We start from the raw sequence: 20,430 nt of genomic DNA, 5'->3' as shown, positions 1-20,430 counted from the left end.
AGGGGAGTGATTTAGATGCCTATCTAATGCAAACGGCTAAGAGGTATGACTGTTTTACGTCCATGCCTGGAAAAACAGGTGGGATCATCCAAAAGAATACTGCATAGTATGTCATGCTTGCCTTGCAGAAAATGTTGACGATTGCATAATAGTTTTACCTCTTGGATGGATGTAGCCATCATAAACAATTCTTAGAAATGTGAGGTTGTGCGCAGTAGCGGATACAGAAAAAACTCAAGGGGAGGGTGCAAAAGATATCTTGAGCTACCTTTTCTTTTGTCGTAATGAAAAAAATAATCAAGTCACATGCGTAGTTTAAGAGTTTTATCTAAACTGATTATACACATACACGTGACAATACCATCTTACAATTTGTAAATGTTAAAATTGTGGTTCTGCAATGCAAGTGGCACCACAAGGGGGGCGTGTGCTCCCTGCATATATCTGCCACTGGTTGTGCAGGAAAAAGAGGTGGCTGCCATAGTGGGAATGTGCAGAATTAACACGCCTTAGGCTAACCCTAGGGAGATCTCCCTACCCTCACCTATCTAAACCAACCTTCAGATGGAAACACTGGGTGAGGAAGTATCTAACATTATTTTTTTATGAAGCACCAGCAACTCTTTCTCCATGCATGACAAGAATGACTCTCTGATTCACAAATTGGATGCTTTATATATGAGAATTTTGTAACATTCTCTCAGTAATGTGCTCCTGCACTGGGCTAAAAGGTGGGAATTATATTAATTGTAGGTTGTGATTAAAAATAGCTAATTTCATGGCCTTCCTTCTGTGGTTCATCAAAAATGTGGGTAACAAAAATGCAATGTGTTGAAGACTATAATTTAATCAAAATCGCAGAAAAGATGGCTTTGCTATTGCTGTCCGACTTTGTGAGACATGCCTCATAAGGTTCCATTAGGCAACAAGAACTCTTTGTATGAGATTATTATCAACTTTCTTCCTCTATATTCAATCTAGCTGATGTGCTACTGTGCCACAAATGTCTTCCCCTTAGGTATCCCGACAACCTATTCTCCACCTCTTCCCATTCTATTGCTATCTCACTGCCTTGCATTACCCTTGATTAGTAGAATTGCCCTCACTGCATGGAGATATCTGAAGCAGAGCTTAAGATGCAAGCGGAGTGGTGTAGTTGTGATTAAGCATTAGGCATAATAAATGGGGAACATCATTGCAGGAAATATAATACGCAATAAGAAAAATATTATTTGCTCAATCACGACTTTGTAAATGCCCACCCTCAGATGAATAAATCATCAAATCAATGAGGAAACAATTTTATTATCAAAACTCATACTGATCAACATTACACAAAGGAAAGAACTTGGATAACGAAAATCTTCCAAGCACCAACACGTAATTGGACATCATAAAAATATTTACATCCAATTAACTGAAATAGTTTTTGGTGATTCTCTAGCCACAAATACAACTCTGTGGATGACAGACCTATTTTCATAGATAAATTATCGTCTTCAACCTGCTACATCTTTCTTCTCCAGAGGGGTCTCCAAATTCACTATTCCAATCGTACTCTTGAGCAAGTTCATCTGCAGAGGAGTCAGCTGCAAGCTTTTGGCTAGTTTACATCCTAACTCCCCTGATTCAGGAAATCCTGCATCTGCAGCATACTTAACACAAGACTAGAATGAAAATAAAAGATTTCAAAAGGATATTAAGAAAAAAATTTCAAATATTGAAGTTTTTTAATATATTTCTTCAGTCATATTAATTAAGAACATTAGACAGCCCATATTACAAATGGCAAAGGTTTCTTACAGATCATCCAAAGGAATCACATAGATATCCAGGCTACTACTGTACACTAAAGATAAAAAATCCCATGATAGTCTTAAGAAGTTCACAAAAGCATTAAATATAAACAAAATAGTAGCCCTTAAACTTGCTTGAAACAAGGAGGATGAAGTGTAGATTAACCATGCATTTGTATAGGCTTAAATGATAAGTTGCAATTAAGTACATATTAGCCTCTAAGTACATATTACCCTACAAAGATTACTCCCTAGAATGCTGCTAGGAAAGATATCAGACTCAGAATACATGGCAATGAAGAGCACAGGCCTATTAGTAACAGCCACAGTAGCTTAAAAATCTAACATACTGTTTAGTGTAGGGCATGAGGCTATAATCTGGACAAAAATATTTGATCTTAGAAAACAGGTGCCATATATGTAAAAATAGAATGAATGTTGGCACAAAACAGGTCTTCACTTATCATCCTCAGAAATAATTTTTTTTTCCAAAATTACAAAACAATATTATTGCACTTTTTCCTCAAGAGAAACCTCTAAATGTTAAGTATTTAATCAATATGAATAACTCTATGATAAACATCTAACACAACAGCATAATTAATGACGTTGAAATAAAGAATCTGAGGGAAAATAAATCCATAAATTACATCTTATTAAGGCAAAACCACACAATGTGACAAAAGAAAAACATATTTTCATCAGCTATTATTTTCCAGAATGCAGACCTTGAAACATATCGAAATCTTTCCTTTCATTCCACAGTTGAATCATTAGCAATGAGTACTTACCAATCCTTTACTAGCGTCGCCTTTCTTGATGCAAGCGTCAATAAATAGAGATAGGGATTTGATACTGGGAACTCCACTGATGGGGTTGGGTGTTGCAGGCTCTTCGTCTGGGGAGGTGGTCAACTTTGCCTCAGCACCGAGGTGAACGAGCACTTTCCAAGCCTTCTCAAATTCATCACACTGCACACACACACTCAAGAGATCACCCAACATTGCCCCTGTCCACCTTCAAGATTAAAAAAATATACGTATTACTCAGAACCTTCAAACTCGACAACTATACCTAGGCATTTCAGCACTTCACGTAAATGTTCTTCCCAGATTTTTATTACATGAAGGGCTGAAATACATAACTAAGTATTTCACCTAATTGAGATATGGGGCCCTCTTTATAAAAGATATTCTATGTCAGTGCCATATATGATTTCAGATACCTAGATGGTAAAGCTGAGAGGCAATAGAGAATAAAGTGACATATAATGCAGCAGAGTGTGCATACATATATGGCAGTTACTCACTCAGACTATTTTTGGGGCATCCAAAGTGGAGGCCCTAAGCTATAGCTTGTGCATAGATCCTGCATTTGATATAAGTGAAATATAATAGCAAAGAACTACATGAAACTAGATTAAATAAGAGTAAAACTTCCATGGAGGTAAAATCAAGTGCTTTGACTGGGATTTGAACCCAGAAAATTTTTATTAGAAAAAACTGCTATTTTCAAAGTACTAATAATTCTGATGTTTTTCCACTTTTGCAAAATATATACTCCCAATAGTGTTTTTTTTTTCTTTTGAGAAGGTAAACATGTACACCAATTTTTGTCTCAATCTAAGAGGGCAAAGGACAACATCAGTCTGAGCTGGTGGAATGACCCTTCCATATTTCTACTTCTGAGAAGGAATGCCACTGCAAATTCATCTCATTTGGTGGCTGTTTGGTTAGTATGGAATGCTATACAAAAATGTAAGGGTGGGCCAAAAAATGCCTATTTTAGAATCAAAATTGCCATTTGCAGGAAAGTTGTCCCCTTATATCACGGTCTCAGATCCCAAATATTTTCAAAATCCTGTAATACTAACCGAAGCCCCTACATTTAAATTCTATAAAAATTCAAGCAGATTTTAGAGTCAAACACCTATGAATAAGAATTCACTGCAACTAAGGCCATTTTGCCAATACTCAATGATGAGCAAAACTTCTAGAATTACATTCACTAACTTAAAAGTTTATCCAGAGAATGTTAAGGTTATGCAAAACATGAGAATAATCAACAAATTTTGAGTGTAGACAACCCACACACCACCCAAACTGTAAGGCTGCTTGTAGTATCACTCCACATTTTTTCTTTTGAAATCCAAATTTGCGGTAAATTAGCTACTTTTCAATCATTATCCCTTTTTATATTCTATAAGTATGCTAGTTCCTTCAGAAGGAAATAATTCTGACAATGATGCCTAAACAATCAGTAATTTTGTCATAATTTGATACCAGTGGCATAGCTAGGATTTTGAAATAGGGTTTACTGGAGATTTTTTAAAAGGTTTTTGGGATGGGATTTGGAGGTTTACTGGAGAGGGTTTACTGGGCCATCCGGGTTGTATGGAAAAGGGAATATGGGGGTCCTCCCCTGGAAAATTTTGGGATTCTTGATGTTGAAAACATAATTTTTAAGACACAAAAACAGAAATTTTGTACGCATATTTATTTATTGAGGCCATCTTACTCATTTATAGTGCCTCTTTCCAAGGTTCAGACGGATGGGGTTGTAACCCATAAAACCCCCCGTGGCTATGCCACTGTTTGATCTTAAGTATGCGCCCAAAATTCCATGCTTTGACGAATGTTTCTGATACTAAAATTCTTATTCTACAGTGTCCCAAAAGTGATTACAAGTACTTTTGGCATATATGTTGAAACAGCAATGATAATGATTATCATGTCACATGGGAAGAGCTACTACGTGCCAAATCTGATGGTGACAAAATCCTCATGTGACAGTTTCATCATAATTCAGGCTCTCCTTTAAATTTATTCTCTCACTTCAAGAGAAAGCCGTTATCAACCACAGCCATTTTTTTTTTCAACTTAGGATACACATTTTAACAACTTTTTCCCATGCGGTACCAGCAAGATCACATTTCTCGCCATATCTTTTAGAAGTTCGAGATACATCATCCAAATGGATTTACGTGCCAGGAATAACATAAAATTGTTATATATATTTTGAATTTCTTTAAATAATGTGGAACTATAGGAGGCTTTGACTCGAGTGCTTGATTTTACACACTCATGAAAAGTTCACATATATTTTCGTTTCGAATTCTTTTGTTGAAATAATAACATACATATTTTAGAATCTGGTCTAACTGAAATTTGGAAATAAAGAAATAAAAACTTTGTAAGGTTCACTGTTATTTAATTATGGGCATGACCCAGGTTTCGTAACTTGGTTACATCGTCTGATCTTGCAAGCATCTTATATTTATACACAAAGTACACAAATGACCGTGAGAACATCTATCGGAAAGGAAAAGGACTGGTTGAGAGGGAGAAGGTGAGGGTTAAGCACAGAATGGAATGGGGAGAGGGGGGTAAGGTGGAAAGAGGCAGCCTTGTTTTGGGACGAGGGTTTTTCCTGTGAGGATAGGTATCTGACCAGCGAGGGGAGGGCGGGGTTAAAGTGGGTGAGGAGACGAGAGCTAAAGAAGGTAGCGGTGTTGGGGAAGATAGGGAGGATTAGTGGGGTACATTGACTTTTCTAAATCACTAAGTGAAGCCTGAAGTTATTAGTTAACTGAAATTTGAAGTTTGGTTGATACCTGTTACTCATTAACCATAGCCAGATATTATAGATATCATGACATATATGATTTAAAATATTTTGATAAAAGATACTACAAACCAGTTTTCATACAGATTTAAGTGATAAAAATAAATATATATGTAATATAAATTTATAAAAATACATATAAAGTATTTATTGATATACTAATTTTAAGTATTAATTATTATAAACTTATTGCCAGCACATTAACACTATTAGCTGTCTGGGCATTCAGTAAAGTGTAGAAAAAATTACTTCGAACAAAAAACCAAACAAACACTTCGCTTAACCACTCCTCTTTCCTTCTCTAAAAGGTAGGACCTTTCTCTCTTACATTAATAATGCTACGACACCAAAATAGCCAGCAGAAGTATGAAAACTAGTTACCTTTCCTTCTCCAAGGTGTGCTTACATAATAACAGAATGTCTGCAAAGCAATGTAATAAAAAATAACAAAGTTTTTTCAAGTCAATAAAATAATACTTACATTAAATTTCTGGATCTGAGACCCACATTTTCTGCTTCTCCTTCAATCTTCTCCCAAATTCCCCAAGCTATTCTCATGTAAGATTCTCGGAGAGCCTTCTTTTTGCACAGTGATTCTTCCGAGTCAGAGGGGGAATCGGTTACAGGATTGCGAGCCAGTATATCCAGCATTTTTGTCAATAAGCTATCCCTAGAGGTGTGATCAAAAATGATCATATCCGACCACAACTGGGGTAGTAACTCGTATGCACCATTCAAATCTACAGCTTTCAGCACTTCCTGAAATATCAAGTAATAGATATAGAATAGAAATACTACACATAACAAAAATATCATAAATTTACTGCTAAAAGACCATTTTACTAGCATCCTTCTACCACAGCCTAGGACTGGTATATCAGCAATTCTATTTAGCAATAATAAGAGTCTTGGTTTTTCTCAGGAAAAATCTTGTTTATTCAAATCATATTAAAAAAGTGGTGTACGATAAATATTTTAATATTTTTAAATATTCATTTCAGCATTAGATTTTACATGGTGTCATCACACTTTCAATCTTGTGTGCAACAAATCTAATAACTGGATTTAAAATCATTTATATTTATTTGTACCCATTCCTTAAAACTTTGCACAATATTGAAAGTAGAAGGCAACATAAACATATTTCTGGCAGATGCCCACATGAGACAGAAGCACATTTAAACTATAAAATTTTTAGAAATGAGATAAAAATAAATAAGCTTTTAATCTAACACATCAAAGAGGTCAATACATAAGGAATCTGAATAATTAAACAACCAAAGAAATATGTAAATTCAATGCACCTGAAAATGGCTTACTTAAAGAGAAAAGTAAAAGATTCTCTGGTTCCTCAGTTTATTTTTTCACATTACTTTCAAAACGGAATTTAGATTGAGCTTTCTACCATTAGAAGAATGAAAGAAAAAAGATTTTGCGACACTGTCTCAGGCAGTACTCTGTGGAAGTCAATCATACTGAGAGTAAAAGATTGAACACCAATGCAGCTTCCACTTAAATCTTTATTAGATACGACCATGGTTTCGTAGCGATGCTACATCATCAGGTGGACAAAAAGTAAACGACATGGGTATATATAGTTGAAAAAACCGTTGCCAACACGTGGGGGTGGTTAGGGTGGAGGAGGCTTAAGGAGGAAGGGATGGGGGAGGGGTGATGAGCCGTTGTTGGGAGAGGTGAATCAGTCTCCAGCTCTGCCCGGGCGTCTAACCTGCATCCTCTCGTGAAGGGAGTACCGCAACGGTTGTCTCAGTGGGTGGGTAATGGGTGAGGTAAGGGAAATGTAGGAGGGGGGAGCGTGAGGGATACAAGTGTTCGTTAACCAGTTGGTCTGAGTTGAGGTGAGTCAGGATCTCAAGCTCTTCTAAGGCGTCTAATCTGGGCCCCTTCCTCTCGACATGCAGGACTTTTGTAATGAATTCACTGCTGTGGCCTTCTTCTATTAAAGCTTCTTCAGGAGCTTGAGATCCTGACTCACCTCAACTCAGACCAACTGGTTAACGAACACTTGTATCCCTCACGCTCCCCCCTCCTACATTTCCCTTACCTCACCCATTACCCACCCACTGAGACAACCGTTGCGGTACTCCCTTCACGAGAGGATGCAGGTTAGACGCCCGGGCAGAGCTGGAGACTGATTCACCTCACCCAACAACGGCTCATCACCCCTCCCCATCCCTTCCTCCTTAAGCCTCCTCCACCCTAACCACCCCCACGTGTTGGCAACGGTTTTTTCAACTATATATACCCATGTCGTTTACTTTTTGTCCACCTGATGATGTAGCATCGCTACGAAACCATGGTCGTATCTAATAAAGATTTAAGTGGAAGCTGCATTGGTGTTCAATTTTTTACTCTCACAAAAAAGATTTTAATTCTGGAAATCAATAATCATCTGCCATGATATTTTCCTTGCTAACTGCATTTTGGATTGGTTACCACTGGCGATAGGTTGGATAAAAATAGTAAATACTCACTTCCATCACTGCTGGTTCCGGAACATACACATTAGGAACCAACTTATTATAAACTTCCATAAAAGTTTCCAAAGGCTCTATAGTACACATGAGTATAAAATAGTTGCGGCTGAAATAAAATGAAGATACATTAATTTCTTTCGCTAAAAATATATCATGCCAATGAATATTCACCACAAATTTTCTTTTTCAAATAGAAACTTATGATAACACATTTGAAATTATGAAATTAAAAATTTAAGCAGACAAAATAGCCATGAAAAATCAATTTTAAGAATAAAAATTTAAACCAGCAAGGCCATCTAAAAAAAATCAGCAATGGACACTCAGCATCAAACAGTGAAATTTATGCACCAAAATCCTGCAAAATATGCGCAAGGGACACAGTTGAAAATATCACGATCATATGCACCATTTGGCTTATACCATTGGTTGGGTCACGTAAATAATAATTTGGAATTTTTTTCACAACCTCAGTTTGCAAAACACTTTTTCACCACATCGAACAAAACAGTTTCAAAATGCCACTTTACGTGCATATAAAAATAAAACTTAATCTATATCATATTTTTTTGCTTCAAAAAGAAATCCATATAAAAAGTCAGTATAAAGATCCAGTTATCAATAGAGATGGTAAATAAAATAGTTAAATAAAACCTATAAAAAAATTATAATGATTCATATGCACTTCCAATGGTGGAAGAGAAGCTTGTAGAAAAGGAAGTGGGATGTATGGGCCAAATCTCTGTGGTGCAGGATTGTACTTAAGGAGCAGATCAGATCGTGGTTGGCCATACCTCACAAATGTAAAGACGTAAGTAGGTCAAAAAAATAAACAATGAGACTCTCAAGGTCATATATTTCATCTCTTTCAAAGACATGGTACTTTTTTAGTTCCAAAAAGTCAATTCTGAGTCCTTAGTATTTGGGGTCATCGGGGTGCAGGCTGCGTTACGAAATTGTTGCATATGAATGTAAACTTTGCTGTGATCATTCGGTGATCAGGATAACATAATTAGCTCAGTGTTTTAATCTGATAGTTGGTTTGGAAGGTTATACCTCCCCTACACTTACCCACAAGCAAGTGAATTTAAAACATACAGGGTTGGTGTTAGTTCCTTTCCCTAGGAAACTTTGTGTACTGTTTGAGGATTTTACTTAGGGTTGTACGAAGGCTTTCCCTGTGATTTGAAACTGGCACCCCTCAATCAACAAACAAGCAAACAACCCCCCTGGCTACCTCACTCCTCTTTATTTACATCTTTTCCCTAATCTGAAAAATAAGACCTGCCTTGTCCTGAACACAAATACCTACTTGAGAAAGCCACGGTTTTCATGAGAATACAAGGTTTTCTATTTTTTTCAAGTATTAGTCCTCAATAAATGATTCTGCTATATCTTAGTTGAAATGCTCTCTATATAGTTTGATTTTTCTCTCTATATAGTTTGAGTCTTAAAGAAAAATCTGTCGTGTGGATGTTCCAGCTCCTTGGGAATTTTTTTGTTGTTTACAACTGTGGCTAAGTGCTTCTAAGGGCAGAAAACCTAGAAAATTCAGTCTTTCCTAGCATTTTGGAATTTGCACATGACTATTTGTTTTTTTTCTGTCAAACACACAAAACCCATCACCAGAGCAATGGTTATGTGAGTTTCATTGCCTATCAGAATTAAAGCTTAAAAATAATTGGATGCATGGCATGCAAAAAAATCCATAAGAGCATAAAATTCTAGACAATAAAATGTCGTGAAAACCTTCACAGGGAAAAAATTTCATCTTTTTCCCATTTATGCAATTTTTCTTAAGAGAAATAAATTCCATGCACCAAAATTTACGCTGATAATTTTATGAAATATCTAGGATAGATATGCACATAGAGCCTTGAAAAATGGCTTCCATACTTGCCCACAATCAGTTGGCTGCAAGTGAGTCATTTCCTATTCTATTTTTCTAACAAAGAAATGGCAGATAAGCCCGCACTATAACAGAGTACTCTGAAACCTGCAACTGCATACTACAGCCTTTGATGACAAATTGCTGAGAATAGTCACACTTGCCCCACTGCCCAAAAAATCATATCCTACTTCTAATGGCTCCTCAGAATGCTGCTACTGGTTACAGATTTGACAAAAGAAAATTTGCGGGCAAATTCCCAGCCGCAGCTGAGTCACACAAATCCATTCATACTAGGCGGTTGACTGTGGGCTTGAGGCCAGTGAATGGTTGAACACAGCCATACATGGCTAACTCAAGGCCTGAGTGTTCACATTCGATTCCACTGCCCATCAAGTGAAAGTTGGCAAGTTTGAGAGACACTTTGAAGGGTTCCTAGATACACACACACTCTTACTTACTAATAAGCAGACTCCTTGAAAGAATCTCCAATAAAATCATAATTTGAGTGTTCAAGCAATAAATTATGGACCCTATGCGCCAGTTCAACATCCTGCAAATGATATCGGCACACTTCCATAGCTGTCAAGAAAAAGAGCGTGTCCTTAGGATCACGTGCCTCTATTACTTGGCCATCCAATTTATTCAAGATGTCAACCAAAACCCTGCTCTTGGGCCCTCCTGTAAATAGAAAGAAATTTCATCACAGTTATACTAAATACTAATAATAGAATACTAAATATAAAATAGTTCGACCAACATTTTTGATTATCAGTATAGTATTAACAGATGACTTTGTAAGGACATGCATTCCCTGATATTTCAACAGCTTACCAATGCTCTCAAACAGTGAGACAAAAAGGGGAAAACTACAAGATTCCAATGCATATGTATCATGAAGACAAGAAGGAATGGAAGCAAAAGCCAATGTACCAAAAAAGTAAGTAGCTGGTACAAATTAAATTGCGTCGTAAGGACAATCTGAGCATGACACACAACATTTAGATTGAATTTTTAATCTGAAGTGGACAAAGGAGTTAAATTATCTAGAAATATATTGAACAATAGTCGATAATTTAAATTTTTACCAAGTCTTCCATGATGATTAATGGTATTAGTTATGAATCCAAAAGTGATTCAGGAGTAGATTTCAAGAAAAATGGATTCTTTAAAAAGAGACTAATTATTGCAAGTAAATACTACCCAAAAAACAATGATAACTGGTAATTACATACTTGATTACTCACCACTACCGAACAAAAGTAAATTTGTAACAATACATATCTAATGACTAGAGAAACATCAGTTAGTTGTGGGATTGTTAACACAATAAATTCGTAGAAGAAAAAAACTTTGAGGGTGCAGTGTGTTTTCTCACAACAGCCATAGGGACTTTGGTACTTATATCACTATATCGTTCACCTGTGGGTGATTTCCATGTTTTTATAAACAACCTTGACAAACTTTTGGAACTACTTTATGTTAAACAAAGAATTCTAGTGATAACTGGTGATTTAAATTGTGACTATTTAGTGGATTCACCACAGCGGACGGAATTACTGAACATTGTGAAATCATATGGCTTATTATGTTTAATTGAGGAACCAACTCACGTGACAAAGACTTCTAAGTCATTAATTGACTATATGATAACAAACTATAATCATAGTAAGAGTGTATCCACTGTTGTTGACCTTGGTTTATCCGACCATCACATGATCATGTCGACGTTTGATTTGAAACTTCAGAGTGTCAGACCTAGTAAAATTACCACCAAGGTGTTCTCAAAGGAGAACATAAATTTTCTAAAAAGCGTTCTAATGTTGGAAACTTGGGAAAATGTTTATATATCTCACTCATTTGAGAATAGTTTTGAGATCTTTTACGACAAATTGCTCCATCATATAGTGTGTTGCATTCCAAATGTCACCATCAACATTAAAAATAGGAAAAACAAATGTAAAAAACCATGGCTCAATGAGGAAATAATTAATTTGTCACGCATTGTAAAAGAAAAAGCACATAGATACAAAATTTCCCAGAATAATGAATTGTTCTTAGATTTTCAAAAGACAAAGAAGAAGTATACTGCTTTACTAAAATATTCAAAAAAATCTTTTAATGACAAACGCATAACTGAAGCACAAAATAAGACAAAGGAAACATGGAAAATTATCAATGCACAGCTCGGTAAAAAACGTAACCCATGCGTACCAAAATTTTTCAATGACGATGGTTCTTTAATAACTGATCCAAATATAGTATGCAATCGAATCAATGAAGCCTTTTGTAATTTAACAAAATCCCAGCTCATAAACAATAATAACAACCATTGTTTAGTAGATTACACCAGTGAAGTGCATTCCCTTTACCTTTATCCATGTGATGAAAAAGAAATGTTAATGTGCTTAGATAAATTATCTAACTCTTCAGTTCCTGGAGTTGATAATATACCTGGTCGACTAGTAGCGGATTTAAAAAAACTTATTGTGCAACCATTACTATTTTTAGTCAATGAATCGCTGAGGCTAGGGATCTTTCCAGAACCCCTAAAACTGAGCAAAGTAATACCTGTGTACAAAAACAAAGGTAATAAGGATGATATAACCAACTATAGGCCTATCTCACTTTTAACACAGCTTTCTAAAGTTTTTGAACTTATATATTACAACAGATTACTTTCTTTTGTGGCAAAATACAAAATTCTTTCTAACTCTCAGTGGGGATACCGGAAAGGACGTTCTACAGAGGATGCCCTCATCACTGCCTGGAATTTTATTTCAAATTCTTTGGATAATGGCAAACAGGTCTTTGCATTATTTTTTGATTTCTCTTGTGCCTTTGATATGGTTAATCACTCCATACTCATAAACAAGTGTCACCAAAATGGAATCAGAGGAGTCGCACTGGAGTGGCTAAAATCATACCTTAGCAATAGAATGCAATGTGTTGAAATGAGACTTAGTGACACACTATGTAAATCAAACCAAAACAAGATAACGTCAGGTGTCCCTCAAGGTAGCATCTTGGGTCCTCTACTCTTCCTGATATTCATTAACGACTTGCCCTTGATTGTTAATAGCATCCAAGTCAAACCAGTCCTCTTTGCAGATGACACAAACTTCCTAATTTCAGCTAATGACATCAATGAAGTGCATCACTATGGTCAGCAAATATTAGACTTAGTCTGGAATTGGTGTCTTTCCAACAAATTAAAATTAAACAGTGCAAAAACTCAGTCTATGCTGTTTAACCCGAATCATTCCAAAGATTTTGGAACATTGACACTGAACAACCATACACTGAGTCTAACAAAAACTTGTAAATTCTTAGGGTTACAAATTGAAAATACTGGGAACTGGTCCTTCCATGTAAAAGACTTGTGTTCTAAATTGTCCCGAGTACTGTATAGTGTGAGGTTCCTAAAAGCATCCTTACCTCACAAGGCGATGATGTCAGTTTACCATTGCAACTTTATAAGTAGAGTGACTTATGGTATTGTATTCTGGGGATCAACTGTAACGCTATTAGATACAATTTTCAAGATGCAAAAAAAGATTATAAGATGTATAATGAGTAAGCCTTATACTTATTCTTGTAAACCCTTATTCAAAGAACTGAATTTGTTAACAGTGCCTTGTATATATATATATACCAACTATGTTTACTGATAAAAGAGAATATTAATGATTTACCAATTAATAATGATGTACATGAGCACCTAACTAGGTCTCATCGCCACATCCATGTTACCCTCCATAAAAAACGTATAACAGCAAAAAGTCCCATTGCAATGGGATCAAAAATATTTAATTTCCTTCCCAAAAGTATTAATTTGATTAATTCTAACAGGGAATTTAAATCTTCTTTAAAGAAATTTTTAATTAACAAGTGCTACTACAGTGTAAATGAATTTTTAAATGACAAATGAACTCTGACCATTTTTACATTTTTAAGTGTTATGTTGATTACTTTGACGTGTCTTATATCTATGTTGTATTCATAAGATCCTTGGACAAATAAAAAAATTAAATTAAATTTACAACCAAAAAGTTGTGTGAGCCGTCATTGCTGGTTGAAAGATATTTTTTATATTTAAACATGGGGATAGCATATGACCCCAAAGTTGCCTCTATAGAAACTGAATAACTGCAACTGAGGCAGGTTATTACGCATCCTTATACCAACATATTTTACATTTGAATTCATCTTCGTGAATTCTAAGAATAAACTAATGGAGTTTCCATTGTACTACACAGAAGGAAACTCTAAATAAAATTCAAACTAATGCCTTAAGGTATTATGGGGGAGTATTTAATGCATAAATACTTACGTTCTCTACAAAATATTGTGAGGATATAATAGTATGAGGCCAAACTTGGTTCAATTCCAAGATGATGGAACTCCGATAAAGTTTGCAGAGCGATCTCCCGTGACCTTGGGAAAAATCCCGTAGCACTTATCACTTCCAACACAGCATTCATGGTGCCAATGTTAGGCTTAAGTCCACTGGAAGCCATTTCTCTCAGTAGTGTCTAAGAAATAATGTGATTTCAATTAAAGAAAAATTTTACCTTCATTGTCAAATTGCTTACCATTAATTAGTAATGCAAATTCAACTCGTTTTTAGAAAATTGCATAAAAAATTCTGCACAGAAAGAGTAAATATTAAATCATTCCTATATGACATTATTGATTTATTGTTAAAATCTATGAAATTGTAACTATAACACATGACCTCCATTTTCTTTTTCAGTATGTGACCTCCGCTTGCACACACAACACAGAGTACGTAATGCCCACAGGCATTACATACTTCATTTCTGTTGTTTGGTAGCAAGCAATTCTCAATTATCTTCTTAGAGTAAGGAAATAGTGTGAGCAATTCAATATGATAGAGAAAAGTATTCACTTCTTCAAAGGAAATTCCATGCTAGAAAACCTTTAGAGAATATGTGGTTCCCTATTCTTTATACTCTAGTAAGCAATACTTTGCCACAATGAAATTCTCTCCCTCCATAAGTAAATGAACTAGAAGTCTTACAAAGTCACCGTTAACTGAAAAGTAGGTGGCAACTTTTGTGTTAAATTATTTTAAGCTTAAGGGAGAATGGCTGACCTCGGAAGAATTATTTTCAACTTGACTTATCTTTCCCTTCCATCTACCACATTCTTTTAATAATACATATTGCAATCTTTGTTCAGAGTGAACAACCCCATTCAGTATTTTCATAAAAATAATCGAAGTTATGCCTTAAAATGATGGAATCGAAGAATAGAAATTACCTCCACCATTTGCCAACGGGATTCACCACCTTCTCTTAAAGATAATGCTCCAGAAATAATGGCATTGTAGCATCCTGTATCTGGCACTAAATTGGAATCTCCTGATGCAACCATTTCCCTTAATAGCTGCCATGCACGCTCAAACTGTCCAAAGCGAGCCATGCCTCGAACAAGAGCTCTGTGGGCCTTCCCAGCATTGGGACCTGATGACAATGACTTGAATATATTTTCTGCCAAGCCTTCATCCCTAGATAAAATCGATTCAAAATTTTATTGACTAATAGATATAACAGAATATCAAAAACCCTGTCACACCTAAGACAGAGGACCAATTACAGAAAAATTTGAGCTAATTACTTGAACTGAAATGGAATCAATTATAAATATTATTACTAGCTGACATTGATTGAATATGATTAAATTACACATTTGAAAATTATAAATTTATTTATTATTGTTATCAATATTTATAACTGACATGATTAGTGCTCATGTTTTACATGCATTATCATTAAATAACATAATTTGGGACCTGTGACTAAAACTTCCGAGCTGAATATGCTGGGCTGAGCCAAGGCAATATCCATTGTTCTTGAAACTTGACTTATTTGAAAAGCAATGCTTATCATTTTCTTCATAATTGCAAAAGCTCATAATTAGAAGATGGACAACTGCTCAATATATTTTTATAGCTAATTCTCCCCACTCTGTAGAACATGAATGGGAGAATGTTTGATGATAGAGGAAATTCCTGTTACGTACATCACAGAAAACAAAATGTTAAAGATGGTTTCTACGAGGCTTGTCCGTAAAATAAGTTCCACGGGCTGCCGCTGGCGCTAGGATTGTTTCTATGCGCGGCCATGCAACAAAGGCAGATTGTTTGGTTCCCTCACTCCAATCCCTCACCAAGCCAGCGTCAATGCGACGTTTGGTCTTGGCTCAGCAGCCGTCAGCGATGGAGCTTCCTCTTGCGTCTCCCGCCAGCTACGAGTTGCGGTCTGTGATTCGTTTCCTGGCCGCTAAGAAGAAATCGGCGAAGGAAATTCACGAAGAACTTTGTCAAGTGTATGGAGAAGAGTGTATGAGCTCCGGGATGGTGCGCAGATGGGTTAGGGACTTTAAAAATGGCCGAACAGACGTCCACGACGAAGCCCGTGCAGGGCGGCCATCGGTTTCCGACGAAACAATTGCCAAAGTCGAGGCGGCAATGCTTAAAGATCGACGGATTACAGTTCGGGAGCTGTGCGAAAAGATTCCGGAGGTCAGAAAAACCACAATTGACAAGATTTTGACTGAATATTTAGGCTATTCAAAGGTCTGCGCAAGATGGGTATCAAAAATGCTCACTGCAGACCACCAGCGTCAGCGGGTTGAAGCGGCCCAAGAATTTCTCGCTTTTCACGGAACAACCGAAGAGGAATTTTTGGACACTCTTGTTACTGGTGACGAGACCTGGGTACACTACACCACACTGGAAACAAAGGAGCAATCGAAGCAGTGGAAGCACCCTTCTTCGCCCAGAGCAAAGAAGTTCAAACAAATCCTGTCTGGCGGGAAAATCATGGCTAGCGTTTTTTGGGATCGAACGGGCGTGTTGTTGTGCGAGTTTATGCCTCGCGGGACAACAATCAATGCTGACCGGTACTGTGAGACCTTGAAAAATCTTAGACGTGCAATTCAGAACAAGAGAAGAGGTATGCTGACAAAAGGAGTGCGTTTTCACCATGACGACGCCCGACCTCACACCGCCAATCGAACCACAGCCCTCATCGAAAGATTTGGATGGGAAATGGTGTCTCACCCACCCTACTTAGGCCCAGACTTAGCACCAAGTGAATTCCATCTCTTCCCCGAGTCGAAGAAAACCTTGGCGGAACCCAATTCCAGACAGATGAAGAGGTGCAAAACGCGGTTGTTAGTTTTCTACACGGACAGGCGGCAGAGTTCTATGACTCTGGTTTGAAGAAGTGGGTGCCTCGAATGCAGAAGTGCATAGAACGCAACGGCAATTATGTAGAAAAATAAAAGAAAGACTGAACTTTCCAAAAATGTACTTTTCTCTGCAATTAAACCAGTTTTTTTATGTGAAAAAAATTCGTGGAACTTATTTTACGGACACGCCTCGTAATAAAAAATTAATAGGTTGGAATAATGTCCAGTTATCACTAATTACAGTTTTGCATACTCTCTGTTTTTATGTATTAATTATATGACTTTATACCACTTTAATGCCTGAGTAAATGCATTTAACAATTCATTCAATAAATCAATAACATTTTTTCAGTTCACTTGCTGTTTTAGTATAAATAATAAATTACTTGCAGTAGCAAAGACATTTAAAAATTGCCTTTAATATCAGTGGATACTGCATTGGTTCATCATTCCAACTTTAATAGGTAACCATGCGACTGGAATGGAAACAATGAAACATCTTCCTATTTGAAATGCAATGTTAACTTTTAAGCATGTTACATATTAATTAAATTTTAAACACAAAATTTTCATGGTTTGCAATCCATTTCATAGCTTTCACTGAATGGATTAGAATTAAAAAATTTTCTTTGAGTATTAGTAACAGTCACAATATATATAAAAATTCTTACTTCCATGTTTTCCGAGGCCTTTGTTTGCCTTGAAAACTCTGACGAAACCATCGCTCTTCCACTAATTCTTCTGATGGAGAGTCAATACAGTTGTTAAAACACAGAAGTTCCAAAAATGCTTGCTTGGTTTCCTCTGATAACTCTGCAATGGTCACAAAGGTATCATTTCATTCCAATTATTATAATACAGATATGGTAATAAGCCATCGAATTTGTATATACATTTGACCTCTTATGATGAAACAAAGATTACTAATGATAAGGAAATAAAGGCAGTCGATGTTCTCATAGCAGTCAATCACATAATAGACAAAGTCTGTCTAGGTGTCATATGTAACTTTATTATTCAAAGGAAGATGAAATTCAGAAGATGATGGTACCAGTACTCTCATATGATGTGACAAAAAGTGGACTACAACATACTTCCATAGAAAATCACTTAGTTAAGATGTCATGCCAAACAAATTGCATAAATGCAAGGGAAGGTGACAATTAAATCAATAAATAAAATGGCTAGCTCTCACATTATACCATACAAATAATGAACTAGGATCAACCTTCCCTATATTTTTTTCAGAAAAAGGGTAAGTACAGGAAATCTACCCATTACAGAGGCAACCTGGATGTTGTTCAAGTGGACTCTCCAAGATATATAAAAGCCACAAAATGACAGGGTTAATGATAGAATTTTTCCATAGTCCATAAAAAAAAACCTTTTTACAGCTAGTAATAATACAGCCTATGTGAAAATCAAATGAATCCAGTATTTTCCAGCTAAATTTTGCTTCAATCATTTCCATAGTTTTTGAGAGATCGAGTAGCATATTGACACACTATTAATTTTAATGCATCAGTAGTTACGTCATTTGCACCATCGGAGAAGGTTTTTGATAAAAGGGAGGAGAGAATAGCAGATTTTTGTAATAGCTAGTCTATAACAATGGGAGCCAAGGGGGCTATAGCTTAATTTTCCGGATGCTAAACAGATAAAGAGCTATCCTTGCAATCAATTTCACTTAGCATTCAATTAGGGATAAAGCTTCCTGCAAAAATTTCTTGTCAACGCTGGGATTTGAACCTGGTCCTCATGAGAGTCAAACACTAACCTCCAAATCCCTTTAGTTATAATTGTACGGTTAAAGAACAAATCACACAATAACGATGGGCCAAATTGGCAGGGAGAGATGTATATGTTAAAGGATTAATGACTTAATTACCTTTAACTCTCTCAACACATCTCCTCATTATGCTTACCTTGGCCGTTTTTTTCTAAAATTTCATACACAGTAATTGCATCAGAAACCAGTGAATCTCCAATCAGGTCTTTCAATATTTCTTCGCTGGCTTCACTTGCTTCCGTTATGGCAGGTTTTGCAGTCAAGGCCTATAAATTGCAAGGAGAATGTTAGTTATTCCATTTTAAGTTCGTCTAAATCAGTAAAATTACACACGATGCGTATACCTTGATAGGCGGCTCCGCTAATTTTGTATTAAACCACTGAGCATGCTCTTTTCTAATCCATAGGGCCGCTTTCCTTCCAGCCTCTTTAGACATAGCGTAGGTGCGTTTCGCCGAGTTGGATGTAGGAATGAGGAAAGGGTCATCGTGAAATTTGTACTCAGCAGCTGTATAATCCCTTTGCACAGTAGATTCAAGAGCCTAAGTACATAATTAGTAGAGGCCCGATTAGAAAGGCTGGGTAAGGTGGGAGAATTTTACGGAATTATGCAGAACTTGAGATTACTTACACGCAAAATATCTGTAGGACCTCGGTGGATTCTCTTCGGAATCACTATTGTATCCCCAGATGAAGAATAATGACGAGCCACGGTAGCCAAGGCATCCCATCGACATTTATTCCTGTTAATGATATAAGTTACAGAGCTGGTGACTAAGGAATCTACGTGCATTATCTGCAGTTCCTGACATAAATTATGATATAACATACCAATTGAAGCACCCTAAACCTCGTAAAGGATGCATTTGTAAGTAATTTTAGAGATTAATAATATCTCTATTGCCGTGCTTTCACTTGTGTATAGGCGGCGAAAAATAATGATCACTTAAATTACGAACACTACATGCAGAATTTGTAAATACGGCGCCGGCATGGCAGTCAGTTTTTAACAAAAGAAGAACGATAATCAGACGAAAATCAAAATCGTAGGCGCGTTGTTATTTGTCCAAACTTTATGCTTCACGACCCCTTATTATATATATATATTTTTTTTAGATCACAAGATCTAAAAAAAATATGTTGTTATTTGTGTTTGTCTTAGACCATATAAGAACTAGACCAACTAGACCCGCAATTCCCCACCCCTACCCATGTCTCGCCGTGTGGCCAACATCTCCCCTCCGCTCCCTTCCTTCCCCTCCCACTTTTAAAGCGGCGTGACGTCACGGTTGGGACGCTCATCGTCGTAGCGCATGGCTACGAATGGGGATTCACTGTATCACTGCGGTATTTTGACCATTTTCTTCGCGATTTCTCAATTAAAAGTACTAATATTTAAGGCGTTATGTACGAGAAGTATTCTCTCAGCCATGGTTGGATTGGTGAACTTACAATTAATGAACAGTGGCATTTTTCGGCATTGGCAGCGACGAAAAAATATTGTGGCAGTAAAATGAAGACAAAGCCCTTTGTAAACTTCCGCAGATTTTTTTTTAATCTCGTTAGCGATCTAGCATCATTCGGAACATCGTTATAAAAACATGAAATCTTGTA

At 36.4% G+C, this 20,430-nt stretch overlaps 1 protein-coding gene across 1 annotated transcript; it reads right to left on the bottom strand.

Moving 5' to 3' along the window:
* Window positions 1–1,285: 1,285 nt before the first annotated feature.
* LOC124155739 (protein PTCD3 homolog, mitochondrial) lies at window positions 1,286–19,839 on the bottom strand. Its single transcript, XM_046529807.1, has 12 exons — window positions 19,648–19,839; window positions 19,448–19,559; window positions 19,161–19,358; window positions 18,953–19,082; window positions 17,699–17,840; window positions 15,093–15,339; window positions 14,140–14,341; window positions 10,268–10,487; window positions 7,916–8,024; window positions 5,902–6,179; window positions 2,588–2,813; window positions 1,286–1,667 (listed from the first exon to the last, which is right to left on the bottom strand). The coding sequence occupies exons 1-12, from the start codon at window positions 19,680–19,682 to the stop codon at window positions 1,500–1,502; spliced, it is 2,067 nt and encodes a 688-aa protein (XP_046385763.1). The 5' UTR covers window positions 19,683–19,839; the 3' UTR covers window positions 1,286–1,499.
* Window positions 19,840–20,430: the final 591 nt, after the last annotated feature.

This window comes from Ischnura elegans, chromosome 3 (assembly GCF_921293095.1).
Source record: "Ischnura elegans chromosome 3, ioIscEleg1.1, whole genome shotgun sequence".
NCBI lineage: Eukaryota > Metazoa > Arthropoda > Insecta > Odonata > Coenagrionidae > Ischnura > Ischnura elegans.
This window is presented reverse-complemented; position numbering and strand designations above follow the sequence as displayed.